We start from the raw sequence: 20,621 nt of genomic DNA, 5'->3' as shown, positions 1-20,621 counted from the left end.
CTCAAGGGTGTGTGTTGGGAAGATGAGGGGTGAATCGATAAGCAACTGGGATCATTGGCATGCAGATTCCAGCAGATAGCATTATGATGAGCAGGCGCCATTAATCAGAAAGCAGAACATAGATCTGAGCAAGATAGAGAAGAGGAAGAACCTCCTTCACTGGGATGCGTATTTTGTATCCAGAGCGGCTACAGTGTGCTTCCATTCCCAGGATTGGCAGTTAGTGAGACACCGACACCACAGAGCAGACTTCCAACACAACTTAAAAGTACCACATATTTGTTGTTCTTTCATTTTCATGAAACCTGTTTTAATGGAAAAATGCACCAAATTCCCATAATAACTGGTCAGATTGTCCATGTTTGTTTTTTATGTGTTCTTCTAGGATTATTTTACAGCAACCGAACCTCAGATCTCAGGTGTAGAATTTCATTATATACACCAAGATGAAACTAAATGGTAATATAATCTGGCAAAAATAAAGCACAGTAAGTGTTGATTGTGATTGATTACCTGTCTCTAGCAAGTCCCTAATTGATTTTGTGACATATGAATTACAATATGTGTCACATCGCAAAGCGTGTTACATTTCAAGCGGGCTTCACTAGGGAAAGGCTTTGGAAAGGTAATAAAAATAATACATTTTATTTATACAGCACTTTTCATGATACGCAAAGATGTTAGATAGGTGGGGACATATTTCCTGGGAATCCCTGCAGTTAAAAATGTTGCATCCAATTCAATTAAATTCAATTTTATTTGTATAGTCACAACAAAAGTCCTCTCTGGATACTTTACAAAGTAAGGTCTAGACCATACAATTATTAAGATTATTATTATTATAGAGGAAAAACCCAACACCCTTGAGCAAGAACTTGGCGACAGTGGGGAGGAAAAACTCCCTTTAACGAAAGAAACCTCCGACAGACCCCGGCTCTTGGTGGGCGGCCTTCTGTCTCGCTCGCTCCATCCGAGAGAAGGCTGCATCATGGAGCAACAATATGAAATCTACAAAGCAACAAGCTAGTCTAGAGAACTTCAAATGGAAAGTTAAATCTGGAAACTAGTACACTTGATGGACACACTGTGCAACTGAATAGTATGCTGTACTGGCTTCAAGAGAAACAAGTAGCAGGTCATGAAGTAGGAAATCAAATGAAAAACATGTGGTATGGTTTAGAAATGATTAGCCTGTATTATAAACTAAACCTGCAATGGATGCACTAAAGCCTGCAGAGCCATAACTGAAATCTCTAGATGCATAGTCACATACCCACCTATGTACTTTGTGAAAATGTGTGTGAGTTTGTGCTTATCTGCTGGTGTGTGTGTGCATTGGGAAGGTCCCAGTGTTAAAAGGATCACGAGACTGGGGTCAGGGCCTAATTGAACTTGAGTCTCCTCTCTGAGCAGGGCAAGGTAACCTAACCACTCAGCATATGTGCACTGCCACCCAGTCAAATTAGCCAGACACCAAACCCAAAGTGTCCTTCAGGTGTCCGGGTGATCCCCCTTCCCCCTACCCATCATCAGCAGCATCACTTGGGGTGGGATGGGGGGGGCTGAATGATTCAAGGGTCCTGGAAGATGCCAGGGATATAGCTATTTATTGTGCCAGTGACTGCTGAGTTGGAGGACACCCAAAGCTGTGGTTCTGGTTAGAAGTCATCCATCTGAACACCACCTCTATGGGTCTGTGACAAAGTGTAACAAGAGTGTCAGCTGTGTGCAGACTTGGTGTAAAAGCTGATTTTTCTTGCCCTTTTCTGTTACACAAGGCAAAAGAAGTCTTTTTTTCTCTAGGCCTCTCTTTTTCTCTAAATATCAATCTCTTTCGCTTCATGCACATCTTCCTCTCCACAATTTCCTCCCCACATTACCCAGCTCGCTTGTTCCCATGGGACACCTTAGCCTCCATTAAGGCCATCAGAGAGGAGGATAAGGTTGGGGCCAAGAATTAACATTGCCAGAGGCCCCGTCTATCCTCCTGCGCCTCATCGATGATGTTTAAAAAGAGATATATGAAATAAATAAATACATGAAAGACCATAATATGAAAATCAATGGCCAGGCAGTGGAGGCTACGGCTGAGGCATTTGGAGTGAGGGACTCATAAAGCTGAGTACTGCGGGAGACTGATGGAAGGCAAAACACTTACTTTGTTTATTCTCTCTCCTCACCCCAGTCCCCTCCCCTTGATGTCTGTATCGAGCTCTCACTCTCTCACCCTCCACCCCTCCACTGTCTGAAACAGTCGAGGACAGCTTTAATGCTCCTGACAATTTATGTGGACGGTTAAGAACGATGGAAATCAAATAGTTGAGTGTAGGCAAAGCCCAGTGAGTGGCCAATAAGAAAGAAACAACAGCTGATGATGGCAAAGAGGACTGTTACCTGCTGGAATGGCTCTTTAGGCTGCACTATAACTGTCAAGTCTCTGGCTCTTTTCTGAGTGCTTATATTATAGATTCATAACTGTATCTGTGGCCGATAGGTCCTTTTAACACAGCGCGGCAACAGCTTTCATTTCATCAAGTTCAGCTAATGTGCAGCAAGTACTAAATATGAATCCTATAAGAGTAGCTTCCAGTGTGGCTTGTAAAGTGTCAAGTGCTGTGTGTGATGGCTATGGTGCCTTTTGTGTGGCAGGTATTATACTTTAGCACTGTGATTCCTGTTTGCTTAAAAATGGTAAACTTTTAAAACACCTGTCAGACAAATTCTCCTTTATTCATATAACTTAGTCCTCCAAAAGAAAAATAATAACATCACCTCATCCTCTACATTAACAGATGCACACAGCAATGGTAATACACACTGATGGGAAAGCAGGCAGAGATACACACACGAACATGAAACCGCAGGAGCAATAAATTAAACGTCTTGTCATTGGACCTATGATAAAGAGGAAGCCACGGATAGCTTTCTTGAATAGCTGTAGCTGTGGCACGGTCTCTGAAATGAGTTAGAGCTTACAATACTTAGTCGATTAATTGATCAGTTAATAAAATGAAAAGTAAACGCCAACTATTTTGATAATCAAATAATCACTGTAGTAAATTTTCAAGCTGTGGACATATGTAAAGGCATGAAGATTTATATTTATTCTGTCATAAATATACCTGCTTGCTTCTTCTCTGCTGGTCTCTAGGGGTGGGCAATATGGTCAAATTCTCTATCTCAGTATATGCAATTTTATATATTCCAGTGTCTAAATATAGTTCCACGTTTTCTAAAAAAAGCTGAAAGGTTCCTTGCAAAGCTGTGTTTGGACAAAATACTTGATTGTGCTGACTGTTTTATAACACAATCAGTACTGACCTAATAGACTAGAAAGGTGAACGGGACAAATACCGTACTATACATGGTATGTCAAAATCGCAAACACATTAGTACTGTATCACAGCAAATATACTGGCATATTGCCCGAGCTTACTACTGTCCATTTTTTGTATCTTTGTTCACTCCGCTCTGTTTCTTTCCTCATCTTATTTTATTCTCCAGCATTATTCTATAAATTCTCAACACATACCCTCTTCTTGTTTTCCCACCTTACTGCCTTTTCTTTTTTAAACACCCTATATGGAGGATATGTTGCACAATGACACACACACACAAACACACATGCACACACACTATTATGACGAATCTCACTGGATATTTGTTATGACTGGACTGACTGCGCCATTAGTTATAGGAGGCAGTGCTGGGAAAGGGGCGGGATACAAACATGTAATAATGCCTCCACCGTAGAATTTCAATCAACCACCATGGTTTGTGCGTGTTTACTGCTTTGAACACACAAGTTGTTTACACCAGAGTAGAGGACACAGATGAGGCTAAGTCTCCCTGCAAAAAAGCTCTAAAACGGCCACAGCAGGGCTGAACAATTTCCACAAAAAAGGCTGCAATGTTTAATTTTTGCTGAATGTAGCAAATTCAGTATTAAGTACAATAAATACAGATGCAGGTCTGCTATGCTTTTTCATGAAAAATGTGCATGAACAGATGCTAATGCTTATGATTTGTTCAGTTTGATTAAAATTAAATATTTTCCGTGTCATGCTACTTGATTTGTGGCCTGGGGATTTGGCACAAACCAAGAATATCTTATTTAGGGAGCTGCTCTTTTTCTCTTTGTGAAAATAAATGTAGCCCTTTGCTATTTGGTAATTGCCATAGTCCATACTTACAGGGCAGTACGACTCCATTCATTTTATATGCTGTACTTCTGCATTGTGTCATAGCAACAGTGGATTATTAATATATTAAAGTAATTATCAAGGTACAACAGTTTTCTCCCAGACAGGTATTAACCGGTGTATATCTTATGAAGCTGTCACTGAAGATTTTCTAAATATTTAAAAGCTACTGACGTAAAACTGTGATGTTGATTCATAGTTTAAGTCATTTATAAATCAAACAAATACCATATATTCTCTGGTTCGTTCCTTTCCATTCAAATGGAAGGGTTTTATACTGTTGATCAGACAAAAGAAACAATTTAAAGACATTTCCATGGGCACTGGAAAACTGATTTCATTTCTTATTTTCTGATGTTTTATAGGCTAATAAGTAAATACATGAATAGAAAAAAATATTAGTTGTAGCACTGGTAAAGCACCCTCACCTCTTATGTGATAGTCTTTTGAAATACTTCATTATTTTTTATTATTGTACAAACAATTATAGAGAGATGCAATGTGTGGTATGGTTTAACACTTGTCAGTGATGTCTGGTGAACGATCTATGTGTTTTCCTAAACTACTGTAAATATCTTTGGCATTCTGTACTGCAATGTATTGTTGTTTATCTACTGATATTTGCGCCCATACTAACATACAGGGGCTTCACAAAGTATTCACATACCCTCACTTTTGGCACATTTTATTGTGTTGTCTATTATTTTAAATGGGTAAAATTACCATTTCACATGCACCCTGGAGCAACTCAAAACAAGCTGCCCTAACAAAGTAGCTTACTTCTTGCCACTCTAACAAAAAAGGCCTGATTGACGGAGAGCTGCTGAGATGGTCGTCCTTCCGGCAGGTTATCCAATCTCTACAGAAGACTTCTGAAGTTCTGACAGACTGACCATCACCACTCTGACCAAGGCCCTTTCACTCAGTTTGGCCTGACAGCCAGCTCTAGGAAGGTTCCTGATGGTTTCAAACTTGTTCCATTTCATAACTGTTCAGGCCATTGTGCTCCTGGGAACAGTCAGAGGTTTAAAACTGTGTTTATACCTGTGCCCTGATCTACACCTCACCACAATTTTATCACAGTCTACAGACAGGTCCTTGGCATACAGTGTGAATTGTGAGACATTTATTACACAAAGTTGTGAGCCTTTCTAAACTATGTCCAGTCAGTTCCATCTGCTACAGGTGGTCTACAGTCAGACACATCTCAAGGATAATAGAAGCAAACAGGATGCACCTGACCATAATTTGAGTGCAACAGCAAAGGGCCTGAATAAGTCTGCAAATGAGACATTTCAGCTTTGGATTTTGTTTTACCCATTTAAAATCAACTCTACAACCCAATGAAGCAACAAGCGAAGGGTTCTGAATATGTTCTGAAGCAACTGTATCTGCAGTGAGCTCATGTCGGGAGCTACATCAGCCTAGCTAATGCTCTAAAAGGTAACAGATAATGAAGTAGCTAATGTGAAAATGTGTGTGAAATCAAAGGAAATGTCTCTTTAAATCCATAACTTTCACAAGTAGTCATGAATCCACTTCATTATATAAATAAATCAACAGTCCAGGTCCACCCACACCATTCAAATCAATATCAAATCAATAGACCCATGCCCAAAATGAGAGACTACACTGTTACAAATCAGCCACACAGACATGCATCTTTCTCTATGTCCAAAACACAAACTGATACTAGTTGAGTAAGTCAACAGATATGCCAGTCTAGAAGGCCCAACTCCTCACACACACACACAAACGTTATCCCTGCAGGTTCCACAGGCGTATGTCTACAAGACTTGTGTGCTCTCTAGCCACCAATTGCAAGCCTCCCAGTCAGATATTTATTACTATTGATCTAGCTGGTCCTGGCTGGAGACTTTTGTTCAGCTGGCTACAGGCTCTGACCTCAATTAAGTTATGAATTTCTATCTGATAGACTGGGAGCGCTTTAGCCCTGCCGTGGTCATGCTACCACGCTGGATTAATTAGAATTAGCGGTCCTGCAAGTTGCCCTCCCCTCCTCATGGATCATGTTGTTTTAATACAATGTAGAGGTGGAGGCGGGGAGGGATGGAGTGGACAGGACAGGAGCTTGGGGGGGAGGGGAGAGTGATGAGGAGAGGGGGAAGAGATGTAAAAAAACACAAACACACAAACACAAAAAAACCCCACACAGGAACAAATCAAGTAAAAGCATGTGAGACTATGTTTCCTTCCTGGCATTGTGCTTGTGTTGTGTTAACCTGCATCTCACCTGTCCCTCCACGTTGTCAGCCTAATCCTGCCTACGTCACTTACCCTCTCAGTAATCACACTAAGTCAGATTTGGTGTAAATCTACATTCCTGACCATTGTTATAGCCCGAAGCACCACTAAACCAAAAGCCCTGGCTTTTTAACTCCAGTTCCCACGAATGGGCATGTGCTTTCAGGAAATGCACATTTCCATGGCAACAAAGCTTGTTGTCGAGTTACAGGAGGGTTTGGGATTGCCACCTGAAAAACAAAAGTTGTTTGTGTGTGGAATGAGGCTTAGCTGAGGGTGTGGGATTACAGCGTCTGGACAGAAAACGACCACACAGAGAGCGGACACACACAAACAAACACCTGGACCAATAAGGCGATACACCCTGTAACCTTTAGCTTTAAAAATATATACAGTCATGGACGAAAATATTGGCACCCCTGCATGTCTGTCAGATAATGCACGACATCTCCCAGAAAATTGTTTTAATCACAGTGTCTTTAGTATTCTCAGGTTTATTTCTTTTGATAACATTGGAACAACACAAAAACACAGAGGAAAAAGCCAAACTTGATACATTCCACACAGCAATCCAAAAACAGACTGGGCAGAATTCTTGACATCCTCAATTTAATATTTGGTAGCACATCCTTTGGACAAAATAACTGAAATCAATAGCTTCCGATAACCATCAGTGAGTTTCTTCCACCTCTGTACTGGAATGGTGGACCACTCTTCTTTTGATGCTCCAGGTCTCTCAGGTTTGAATGGTTCCTTATTCCATCTGCTGGTTTGAGATCTCGCCACAGGTGCTTTATGGGATTTGGATCTGGACTGATTGCTGGCCACTTCAGAACTCTCCAGCTCACTGTCTGAAAATATTTCAGGTGCTTCTTGAAGTCTGCTTTGGGTCATTGTCCTGCTGTAAGACCCATGACCTCTGACAGAGACCCAACTTTCTGTCACTGGGCCTTGACTGTAGGGACCGTGTTCTTTTCTTTGAAGGTCTCATTTTGTTTTCTGAAAACAAAATCGAATGATGTGCTCGACCAAAAGGCTGTATTTTAGTCTCATCTGTCCACAGGACATTCTCCCAGAAGGATTGTGGCTTTCTCAGGTACGTTTTGGCAAACTCCAATCTTGCTTTTTAATGTTTCTGTGTCAGCAGTGGGGTCCCCCTGGGTCTCCTACCATAGCGTCCCTTGTCATTCGGATGGCGACGGATAGTGTGAGCTGACACTGTTACACCCTGTGCCTGCAGGTCAGCTTGAATTAGTTTGGAAGTTGATCAAGGTTTTTTATCCACCGTTCGAACAATCCTTCATTACAATATGCCATCTATTTTTCTCTTTCATCCATGTTCAGGGAGATTAGCTACAGCACCATGGGCTGTAAACGTCTTGGCAATGTTGCACACAGTGGACACAGGAACGGCCACATCTCTGGAGATGGACTTGTAGCCGTGAGGTTGCCCATGATTTCCCAGTATTTTGGTTCTCAAATCCTCAGACAATTCTTTGCTCTTCTTCCTTTTCTCCATGCTCAGTTTGGTCCACACGAACTCCAAGCCCTATTTGTAATGTTATGAAAATGGTTTATTTCTTCTTAACTTAAGAGTTTTCACTCCCCACTGAAGTGTTTTCCTCATTAATACTTTTAAAAATGCTTCTAAATACATTCAAGCACACAGAATATAAGTCAAGTGTTTAAGTCATAATTACATTAAGTGAGGTTTTAATATCATCTGTCCCACAGCTTCTGCTCCATTTTGCCTGGGTGTTATTAGCTGGGGGAGGAGTGATAGGGTGAGGATGCAGAAGTGGGGGTGCGGGGTGGGTTAATGTACAGTGTCAGTACCAGGGCCTGATCTACAGTTGGCAGGTGGCAGAGCTGTGATCTGTGTATTCAAACACACACAACTACCTGCTGTGGTCCTTCTCTGCCTTGATCCAGGATTAACTATCAAACAAGCCCCTAATGCAGGTTACCAGGGTTTGGGAACAATTCACTAAAACAATCAGTTGATTAATTTCAAACGATTTTCCTCCTTTGCCAAGCAAATAATAACACTTTTTGTTTTAACTCTCGAGCCCCCTCCCTTTTTTAATCAACAAATTAAGCATAAATCATGTTTGATCTTTATTTGCTCAGCAGTTTGTAGAGGTCAAGAGAGATTACTGGTCCCTCTAACAGCCTGCAAACCCAAACATTCCTCTGTTGCTCTCATGAGCACACACACATAGCATTTGTTTCATGTGACAGTCGCTTTGGACAAAAAGGACAGAAACATCAAACTATCTTTCTCTGTTCTCTGCTACTTTGCTTTCCTTTCTTCATTATCTTCCACACTGATTTAACCCCAAGGAAAAAAGCAACACAAAAGGATGTTCGAGCACATTCTAATGAGAAGCATATCGTTCTGTAAGCTTTACATAGTGAGATAATTTGGCATTGCGACCGAGTGGTATGATTTAGCTGGCTATATTTTTCTCTCAGCCACCTCATAAATCTGCTACCAGTAGCTCGGCTGCAGAGGTCCAGTTTCTTTAATATTCAGTCTTCCTCTGACACCTGAGAGCCAACCAGGTGGAAAGCTCCTAATACAAGCTTGAATGCATGAATTCAGATGATGGCTGTTCTCTGACTGGCAACAAAATTCTGCCGCTAAAACATCATTTTAAGTTATCCGTCCGTTGTGTGAACATGTTTGCTCAAGAAGGCCGATTTTAAAGCAGAAGGCATTTTGAAATCATTTGAAATCTCTAAATAACCGTCACCCTCTCTCTGTATGCTCTAATTAAATGATTCAAGAGGGAAAAGGAATACTGAATTAATTCTCTGTGTGTTTTCATATAAAATGAAGTTGAATCCAAAAAACTGTGAGGGAAATAAGAGTCTACTCAAAATCAGCAAGTAAGGATTTATGTTCCCTACTGTGCTGCTGAAAAATCCTGGCACCTGGAGATATCACTATATATATTCTAATAATAGATACATGACTAAATACGCTACATCTTTCAAATGAACAAAAGCCTATATCTCTACATCAATCCCCCTCTGCTGTCAATGTCTTGATATGGCTTTAAATCATCAGTGAAGTGTTTTGCAGTTATCCCACTGTTAAGTCTTTTATGAGCCATTTGCCACAAATCCACACCCTCCCTGCTGCATTCAGAAAAACAGGGGGGCTACACATGACCACAAAAGAGAAAGTCATTTGTGAAATGTCCTGATTATGTGGGTTGTGCAACATAAAACAATTTGCCTGATTACTTCCAATTGATTCGGCCTTACTGTTAAAGCCTCAGTGTGCAGCCCGGTGAACTGCACTGTGCTGTGCCACTGGGCAGGGAAGAGGAGTAATTTCACCGATGTGCAGCTGAGCCAGCTTACAGCCAAAGCTAAAGCCTTCTTGGGAAGGCTAAACACTAGGTTAGCTAGCGGCTAACTCTGTCTGCTAAAGCCCTGGGGGATTTGTCTGTGGCACAAAGTGAATTAAAGGTGACCTTCTCAAAGGGATAGACAGGACAGTGAGAGAAAAGAGAAGGGCAATAGGGATGCTGGAGATGTCAGTACTTGTCCTGGGTTTGCATGTGTGCAAAAAAGCTCATACAGCTCCTGCCAATTTTCTTTCATCTCTACCCTAATCCCATCTGTTACAAATACTGATATCTGCTGCTCATCCATACCCAAACACATGCTTGACTTCTAGAATAAAATGCAGCCACTAGAATTCAACAAACACATTATAGTTGTTCAAGAGGGCGAATTCAAACCTAGTCCCAGATCATGTGAATCAGTGTTGTACAAGCATGAAAGTTATGTTCATCCACTACATAGAAACAGTGTCCGAGCAGCTCCCAAATTAAGCATTTTATTCAATTTTAAGGGTTGAAAATTACTGGCCCTATGCTTTCAACAACCAAACAAAATTACTTTCGCTTTTTCTTCTCATTAGTTGTACATAAAAACACTAACTACAGAGGAAAAAAAACTTACCGTATGTGAAACTAATAGAAATGCTATTCACATCAGTAATTGGGTGCAGTGGCTATAACCGGGTTATTGGGACTATAAACAAAGGTCAAAGGTTGCTTCAGTTCTGGGATAGTTGCTGATCCTCTTGCCTCCACTGCACAATATATTTTCCCAAAGAGGATCATTCTGGGGTTTTTCTGTCCATATACTATATATATATGTAACACTTCTGAAAGCTGTAGCAATTGAACATTGTAGAAATAAGAAATGAAAAATTAAAAGTATAGGATCAAATAGCCTGAAGCTGCAGTGGGTCTCAGTGACTTCAAATAAACCATTCCAGTGGTTTTCATAAAATTTCAGAGCAAGAGGTGCTAAATATGCTTCTACTTATTCACTTAGTGATGAAATATGACAGCAATGACTGAGTGAATTTGTACATTTTGGGTACAACTGGCAATACCTGGCTACCAGTATCAGACTTTCACCAGCAATCACCTGTTGGTAGACTGCGCAATTACATTTTAGGAAAAGCCCCGGAAAACCACTGAGAGAGAGAGAAAGAGACAGACAAGCAGCTCACCTGGCTGTTGATATCTGCTTTGTGCTGAAGTAATACAGACACCAGCTCCTTGTGTCCTCTGTCACAGGCCCAGTGCAGGAGAGCGCGGCCCTGCAAACACAAATACACAAGTGCACACCAGAAGATTACTAGGACCCAGAGGACATGTGCAAAAGTTCAAAAATATCACTATGTGTTCATATTTGTTTTACACAGAAAGCTCACAGACCATTCTCCTCCTCACCTTTCTATTCCTCTACCTCCTGTGCCTCAAAGTTAGCCAGACTTCAATCATTTTCTTTGCTTCCAGACAAAGTAAATTATGCACTACCATTTAGAACTTGGAGCCTTTGGACCTCAGCTCCATAATGACCTGTGGATAGAGTGACGAAATATGTAGACTGCTGTGTGTGTGTGTGTGTGTGTGTGTGTGTGTGTGTGCCAGTAAGAGAGTAGGTGATTCAGGCACAGGCTGAAGGCTCCAGGACAAACTGCAGAAACCTGCACAGTCTGTAACGCTTGATTGATGTGACACAGTGCACAAAACAAGAGCGGCCCTCAACTCCTATCCCACATAGACACACACACATATGCACCATCCTCTCTTTAGGTCTAAGATCCTTGTTCTAATAAAACCATGCAAGCTCATTTTTCAGTGAGGCCAATTAGGTAAAGCAAACTCTCCAAGTCCAATTCTGGTGCTTAAATCATATTGATCACCATGGCTGCATGTTAAAATGGATACTTATGAGCCAGCCCAGAATACCAATAAGTTGGTGTCTCTCTCTCTCCCCTTCTCTTCTCTTTTATTCCTGCTCTCTATCAGGTGTGCTACTGCTGACTGCTGCCCACATATTCACAAAAGACCAGAGCTTACTACTTCCAACAGGACACTGCACAAGCTCAGTATGAAGTGGGCTTATGGGGTGTTGCAGTGATTAATAAGAGCCTGAATGTGTCAAACAGAAAAAGTGCAGCTTTCAAGAAAGGAAAAAAAGACCTTTGGCAAGGTTTGATCTTTAGAAAAGACAGCACTATAAAGGGCTGAAGCAGCCCTAACCGGGAAGTTAAACAATAGGCAATCAATGTTAAACACTCTCTGCTCAAGGGAGAACAAAGTAAAAGCCTTCATTCTCATCATTTGAGAAGAGCTGGGCAAACTCCTGCTTACTGTGGAAGATGGCAGCACAGAAAGATTAGCAGTTACTAGCCACAGTAAAAGAAGAAACAGCTCTGACAGGACACACAAATCGACACAACATCCTCATCTTGGTGAGCAAGACAGCAGGTGTGAATACCTCACTGCTTCTGTCCCCTTTTCTATCTTTCTCTCTCTCTCTCTCTGGCACTTACTGTTTTGCATGTTTGAGCTGGTGTGCAACAATAAATGTAGGCAAGTATGCAAGTGACCCACATCTGAAGAATGTTAACATGCAATAAATGATACACTTCATTTCCCTTAGAATATTAAATGCATTGTAAATGTTAAAGATAAGATGAGAAAGTTGCATCCTGAGCAGTTTCTTAAAGGAACTGACAGATGCTTGTTGGCAGATTATTTCTGTTTCAGTTCATAAAAAAATGAAAGGCTTGTGTCACCAACTGTGTTTTCTGTCTTAGGGAACAATTAACATTTAATATATCTATTCAATTTTTTGTCCAAACAATACACAGCGCTGGCAACTATCAGACATATGTAACAAAGCTGGATTTTCTTATTGCAGACTCTAAGAGTGCCTCCTAGGACAGAGCCTCTTTTTGCCCCGGTCTTTCTGAGCTGCAGGAGCAGTAGTGAAACTTCACCACTGCCCTCTGCTGTTGAGCAAGCTGCATTGTGGCTTACCAAGCGACAGTGGCAAGTAAACATACAAAGCTTTCTCTGCTGCCGAGGGCCGTCAACCATCTGGCCTTTGACTGGGAACTCACCAGCGCACTGCCTGCTTATCTGAAGAGTAGCTGTGATGAAAGAGAGGCAGGCAGTGAGCCGTTTGGCCTGGCTGATAATGAATCAAGGACTGATGAACGGATTTCAGGGTCAATCCAGAAAACATCCTGCGATGGTAATAGCTGTTCAAACAAACGGCTGGCTTCATGTCATTGAAATGATGATGCATCAGCTGCAAAAAAAGCTGCGTGCACTGTCTCTGAGTGATATTTCATGAATCTCAACTAATCACGATGCTCCACTGATGCACAAGGGGTCAGAGCACAGGTCCCCTTGCAGCTGGTACGAATTCAGTGCAATGCTAAAAGCAAGATAAACGCTTCCTTAAATGGGGGCAGAACATGACTCCTGTGGTGAGATGTTGATTTCCCTACTCGACTACTGCTGCTCCCTGCTACCTACATTACATACATAGCACAGCATTATCATGGCAATAATTTACCACAGTAGTACCACAAATTGCAGCTGTCACAAGCTATCAGTACAGTGTCCCTTGACATATTTCTAGTGCTGTTTTTAGTAGTTACCTCTTCATCTTTAGTATTGACATCCACTTTCTGGGAGCTGATGGCCTGGCTGATGTGGTCGATGTTATTTTCTCTGCAGTAGTCAAATATGTTTTTATCCTCCTCCCTGAGAGTGATGCAGAAAGAAACAAAGAGAGAGAAAGGGAAATATTGTAGTTAAAGAATTACATCCTATTGTACAGCAGTCAAAACTACAGAGATGTTTGACAGTATGTCTTAAAACCAGGGCAAATAAAACCAAAACTACTGTATGTGCTAGGTACTGTATGGTGTTCTGCATAAATTGGTCATGAAATGTGATCTGATCTTCACCAATGTCACAAATATCAACAAACAATATTTCTAAGCTGATAAAACAAACAGTCATGAGCTTTCATGTCTTTATTGAACACACCCATTAAACATACAAAGTATGGGAACAGTGTTTTAATAACAGGTTGAACCACCTTTGGCAGCAACAACCTCAAGCAAGCGCTTCCTATAGCTTTGGATTAGATCTGCACAACATTCAGGAGGAATTTTGGACCATTCTCTCTCCCAGACCTGCCTCAGCTCAGCCATATTCTTAGGACATCCTGGTCTGTTGAGGTCATTCTACAGCATCTCTATTGGGTTGAGGTCTGGGCTCTGACTGGGCCACTCCAAAAGGTGGATTCTGTATCTCCGAAGCCATGTTGTAGTAGATTTACTTTGATGTTTACTCTCATCGTCCTGCTGCATTGTCCAGCTTGTTCTGAGCTTCAGCTTGTGGACAGCCACCCTGACATTATCCTGTAAGATACCTTGATAAACTTGGGAATTCTTTCTCCCCTCCACAATGGCAAGTGGTCCAGGTCCAGAGGCAGCAAAGCAGCCCCAAGTCATGATGCTCCCCCAACGTACTTCACTGTCGGGATGATGTTTTCATGTTGGTACACGGTTCTCTTAATACACCATATGTAGTGCTGTGTGCTCGTCTCAGACAATTGTACCTACATTTCATCTGTCCACAGGACGTTTTGCCAGTCGCGTTGTGGAGTGTCAAGGTGGTCTTTGGCAAACTTCAGGTGTGCTGCAATGTAGTTTTTGGAGAGTAATGGCTTCCTTCGTGGTGTCCTGCCATAGATGCCATGCCTATTCAATATTTTGCTTATGGTTGACTCATAAACAGAGATGTTAACCAACTCCAATGAATCCTTCAAGTCTTTAGCCGATACTCTAGAGTCCTTTTTACCTCATTAAGCATTCTGCATTGTGCCTTTGCAGTGATCTTGGCAGGGTGTCCATTTCTATGGAGAGTAGCCACAGCACCAAATCGTCTCCATTCATAGACAATATGTCTAACTGTGGACTGATGAATATCTAAAGTCTTTGAGAGGAGTCTGTAAAACCTTTCCAGCAACATGCAAATCAACGACTCTTGATCGTAGGTCTTCTGATATCTTTTTTTTTGCGAGGCGTGGCTCACCTCATCCGATGCAGCTTGTGAATAGCACACCGACATTGTTTGAGTGTTTTTGTAAGTCAAGGTAGTTCTAAACCACACTTCCATTCTCGTTTCGTTGATAGGACCCCAGGTTTGCCAGTACCTGATGTTTGTCACCTTGACGTTTAGTGACATCAGAAGCCGAGTGCTGCCATGACTTTTTCCCATCCCTTTGTATATTTAATAGGTATGTTTAATAAGGACATGAGTGGTCATGCCTTTTTGTGTTTTATCATCTTAGAAATACTGTGTTTGTTAGTATTTGTGACTTTGGTGAAGATCAGATCACATTTCATGACAAATTTATGCAGAAAACCAGGAAATTGCAAACAATGCCTTTATTTTTTGTTGCAAGTGTATGCGTTTTGTAATTTGTGCAAATTGACCATTTAACTGCTTTGTGTATCCATTCAAATGCTTGTGCACACCTAGGAAAGCAGACACCATGTCACTACAGCATTTAGACAGACACTCAGATAATTTGGACACACACTATTCTCCCTGCCTCACACCACACACAAGCAGCAGCCACACATGCCTCATCCCTTGGGGACTCTAGCATGTGACACACAGAGCGGCACCATACGACCACAGATTATATCTCTGTGTCTGTAATCACCTCGTGGCATTGGGGACAGGAGTGAGTTGTGGAGGGTGGGTTGCTGTGTGAGGGGGAGAGAAGAGGTTAAATCTCATTTAGAGCTTTACGCCTTCCCCTCCTTCTTACCCATGCTGGCCATTCAGATAATTGAATTTAGTGCTCTATTGTATGACAGAAACCCCACATACTTGCTGCTTTACCACTCCCACACAGTAAGTCAGTCATCCCACAAGGCCAAAGCCCCAGGTCCTGTCTGTGATGTCTGGGCCTACAAGCCTCACAGCACACACCTGCTCCAGCCACACAGGAGCCACCATGGGCTGTTGCTCCATGAAGACTGAGGATGTTGCTTAGTTTGGTGGGGAGGGCACAGCCTTAACACTTTATTTATTATGCGATGTACCATACTCCTTAGCCTGTTAAAACAATGGAGTTCAATAAAATAATATCAAATCTAAAAAAATAAAAAATAACCCTAGCGATTTCACTGGGATTATCTAGGCTTGTACTTGAAGCCACTTGTATTACAGGCTGGATATATTTCTTAACAGTTCGAGCTCCTCAGTCACAGTGACAGCCAGTGCCCTACAATGTGAGCTACAGTTTGGTGCAAAAGTTTGCATTCCCTTAATTTGAAATAGCAAAAAAAAAAAAAAAAACATACAAGATTTTTGTTCTCATCAACATAATATTAATGCACATTGAGCTAGTATAAAGGTTCCTTCATCAACAGAAGTAACAAAAATGGTCAGGGAGTGCATAAAAAGAAAGTTATAGTAAAATAATGAAAATCATATCAGTGCAAAAGTTTGCAATCCCCCTCCTCTCTAACCTCCTCCAACCTCTTTGGGCCTCTGAGCAGCCTTTGTATCTTTTCAGGTGTAATTTTAGACCATTCTTCATGGCATACTTGTTTCAAGTCTACCGATTGCTTGGTTGTCTGCTATGTACGACCCTCTTCAAGTCGGTCCACAGGTTTTCTGTTGTATTTAAGTCTGGAGACTGGGAAGGCCATGATAAAACCTTCACCCTCTTCTTTTTAAACCATTCCTGAGCTGACTGCTCTCTGCTTTGTCTTGCTGAAGGATTCATTACCTCTTCACTTTTAGCTTTCTGGCTGATGGTAGGAGGCTTTGCTTTAAAATCCTCTGATTTTGGGCTGTGTTCATTCTTCTTTTCACTTTATGCAGAGCTCTAGTGCCTGACACAGACACCCCCAAAACATCAGCGAGCCTCCTCCATGTTTCACTGTGGGAATGGTCTTCCTCTCATCACAGGCAGTGTTTGTTCTTGCCACACATACCTGTGTGAATTATGACCAAATAATTCAACTTTGGTCTCATCCGACCACATAATCTTGCTCCTTACCACACTCCAAGTGTGCTGCCTTATGTCTAAAAGTAAGTAAAGGCTTCCTGTGTGCTTTTCTCCCAGACAATCCAGTTGTGCAGACTACACTTGACTGTGGAAATGTGGAATCTTATTCCATTTGTCTCTAAGGACTTTTTCAGGTCCCCTGCTCTTTGTTTTGAATTCTTACACAACTCTTGAGCACGTTTCCTAGCACCTCTTTCAGTTATGGCATCACTGAAAACCAGTGAATCGATTTGAAGAGGGCTGTACATAGCAGACAACCAAGCAATCTGGTAGACTTGGAACAAGAATGCCATGAAGAATGGGCTAAAATTATACCTGAAAAGATACAAATGCTGAACAGAGAGTATCCAGAGAGGCTAATGAGAAAAAAAAAATGTTTTTGCCATTTTAAAGTAAGGGGATGAAAACTTTTGCACACAACTGTACACTCCAGGGAGATAAACCCTTCCTGCCCTCAGCACTGACACTAACTGCAGATAGTTTCCCCTGCTGTTTGTACTGTAATGAATCTCTGTACCACCCTTTCTTCATCTTTTCATCTAAAGGCTTTCTCTCCCCTTGTCCTCTGATTTCTGCCCTCCCTCTCTGTGCTGTCTGCTCATCAGCCCGTGATGAATTATGAATAACTCATTACACTTTTATCGCAGCTAGGATATGTATGAGCACATTCATTTACATACCCCTGATTACCAGAGCTATGTTTATTCATGACTCTCCAACCTGGGCCACACCCACTTCCTTTTCTGATAGCCACAGTGACCCCGAATGTCCCTGATATGTGGCCGCCATCCATCTCCCCCGGCAACTAATCAATAGGGCAGATCATCAGTCTTGCGTTGATGGTCAGACAGGGCTGGTCTGACAGGTGCATGACACATGCTATGAGAAGCGCACACACACACACACACACACACACCCCAAATATGTAGTGTAAGGTTATATAATATACCATATCACTAAAATAAGCTCTAATACAAATGGACACACACAACCAACACCTCTATGCAGTCTGAACCAGAGTTACAGTAGAAATAAATCTAGAGACACACAGACAACAACACACACACAAGCTGTAAACAAACAAATGATTAATGTGAGTACTTTAAATGACATGACATCAACAGCACCACACTGCATGCTGGGAAGGTCACCGCAACAGCTGCGGTACTAAGGGTTTGGTATGTGTGATTGTGTGTATGTGAGAGAGCACTCGTGTGTGTGTGTGTGTGTCCATTTTGGTGTACTGGCAGATATGTCCTTCATCCATCAGGCTAAACAGTGGTGGAGAACACTCATCTACCTGGCCTGAGCTTCAGTGATCAGCATCACAGCCACACCATCCATCTCTCACACAATCTGTCACTGCATCTCCTATAGAACCCTGGTCTACACTCAACATGGCTGCGCTCCATGGAAGTACAAGAAACAATGAGAACTCAGCACTGGCTTCCAGCAAAGCATCCGGATGACAAAGCCTCCAGTGTTTATCGGAATCCTTTATCAAGGTGGGCAAGAGAATTACAAATGTAGAATTCAAAGGGTGCTCAATCACACACTGATCAGCTCAGTAGCCCAGGGATATTGCTAATCAATCCTGCTTTTGTCAATACAAACACACATACACACTCTCGGCAATTGAGATGAGCAGTGAGCAATGCAATTAACTCTCTATCTGGTTAACAGGTGCTTAGCTGTTTAATATGGAGTGGCTCTGTGTGTGAGAAAGAGGAAATTGAAAAGCAGCAGAGCAGTGAGTGTGACAGTTCCAGCAGGTTATGCGTGAATTAGGATGCAATCGTGTCAATGTATAGCGGCGGGTGTATGTTTATTCGTGCACACATGTGCATAGGTGTGTGCACGTGCCATGTTAATGGCTTCCTCCTTCCTGGTTTCCCCTCAGGGCATTGTTGCTTCAGGATACCACTAAGGGGAGCATCGTTCTGGGAAACCTGCTGTACCTGCCTCCCTCTGCTCTAACTGATAAGTCTTCATTCCCCCCACCTTCTTCCAACAAGTCCCCGAATCGTAACGTAATTAAAAAAGGGGAGACTCTGGCCGCCTTCTTCTCAAGACTGTGCATACTAATCACATACAGCCATTTAGGAGGAAAACCTGCAGGATTCACACATCTCATTTTCATCTCCAAAAGAGCTCTTTTTTCATTGAAATGATGATGAGTTTTTAAGCTTGAGTAAGTCTGCCAGGCAGAAGTAAATGAAGAATATATTTCATTAACATAATCAGAACAGTCTCCGGGCCCTAACTGCAGTTATGGTCTGTTGAACATAATCAAAAGCAGCTTCAAGACCAGTGGTTAACAATGCCAGTCAGACTCTAAGTTGATCTAAGCATTAAACAAATGGCAACTCACTACTGTAGGAAAAGGGTCGCAGCACCCACATGAGTTGGGGAATGCGTTTAGGGTTGTTGGCAACTACAAATATAACCTGTGAAACCCTATAACACACTAGTGTGTTCAATAGGCAATGTGTGCATATCTGCGGCCAAATGTATGTGTTTGTGTTACTTCTGATAAAAATACCTGATCATCTCCTCCTGGTATAGACAGCTGACTGCTGCTCCTCCGAAGCCTGTTCTCCTTTCTGCTCCTCGTCTTTCCTGTTAATACAGAACAGTCATATAATAAATATCCGCTTTATACACAGTTAGAACCTAAATGTGGTACTTACAATACAGATGACAATCATTGTTAAAATTGTTTCTTGTTCAGTGTTAGTGTCACACCAACCCAGTCCAGTTTGGCTTAGTTCTGCAGCCTGCGTTGCCATGCCATATGGAATAAAGCCACTGCCCCGACTGTTGGTGTGCACTACAATAGGGCTGAGCTAATCTTTTCACTGCAAATGGCTGTACCTATAGCCTTCACCTATACCTGTTGGAAAGCTAATGCATAACAGAAGTAAAGTTCAAAATGTGTAGTTGTCAGGTACAAGCATGAAAAATCCAGGGCTTTGGACATGACATCATAGGCACTAAAAGCCCAACCACATGCACAAGAACAATAAAAAAAATACTGCATATGACTTCTGGTAATCTTCTGTTTTCATTGAGTTCCATATTACATCCAGTTCACCCAAGACTTTATTATCCAGCCTATTCTTTACTGATCAACCTTGACTCACAAAAGACCCCACACAAATCTGATTTCAGAAAAATGGGGAAAGATGGGGAGAACATGACAAGCGAAGCAAAACAACTGTGCATGCACTTTTGGGACAACCTAATTCACTTCAGAAACTCAGAATAGTCGCCGATGCACTGGCCCTGTTCCTCTGCAGTATAATGTAATATAAAGCTGGTGTCTGCTCAACAATTGTGGTAGGAACAGAGGTCAAATTCTGGCTATTATTCTCTCCCCTGCTTCTCTGTCTATGCACTCTTACTTACACCATTTAACTGTGCTTCCAAAAGAATAGCTGCTGCCATGCTACGGCACTTTGGTAACACTAATACAATAAGCTTGCTATCGGGGGCTGGGGGAGGGGGCATTGACCTGTCTACTGGACTCTCTCCTGGCATTGTGTGGCTGGGGGGCAGAGTCAGCGAGTATTGCCCCACACCATTGCAGGAAAGAAAAGAATGTGTCAGGATTAGACATGCGGTAGGCAGTGATGCTATTAAAGTGACATAAATACTGTATGAAAAGAAAGTTAAAAAAAAAAGGGGGGGGGGGGAAAAAAAAACGAAGTAACAAAAACA

General features: G+C 41.9%; 1 protein-coding gene across 2 annotated transcripts in view; it reads right to left on the bottom strand.

Annotated features, from left to right (window-relative positions):
• The window catches only part of acbd6 (acyl-CoA binding domain containing 6), a 32,529-nt gene that overhangs the window by 8,790 nt on the left and 3,118 nt on the right, over positions 1-20,621 (bottom strand). For both annotated transcript variants that reach the window (XM_020612956.1, XM_020612955.1), the window contains exons 4-6: positions 19,444-19,520; positions 13,459-13,564; positions 11,008-11,097 (exon numbers count right to left, since the gene is read on the bottom strand). In XM_020612956.1, the coding sequence (XP_020468612.1) occupies positions 11,008-11,097; positions 13,459-13,564; positions 19,444-19,520 (273 nt within the window). The remainder of the gene's footprint in view (positions 1-11,007; positions 11,098-13,458; positions 13,565-19,443; positions 19,521-20,621) is intronic.

Source organism: Monopterus albus, unplaced genomic scaffold (assembly GCF_001952655.1).
Source record: "Monopterus albus unplaced genomic scaffold, M_albus_1.0 scaffold129.1, whole genome shotgun sequence".
NCBI classification, from domain to species: domain Eukaryota; kingdom Metazoa; phylum Chordata; class Actinopteri; order Synbranchiformes; family Synbranchidae; genus Monopterus; species Monopterus albus.
Note: the sequence above shows the minus strand (reverse complement) of the source record. Positions and strands in the feature narration are given on the sequence as shown.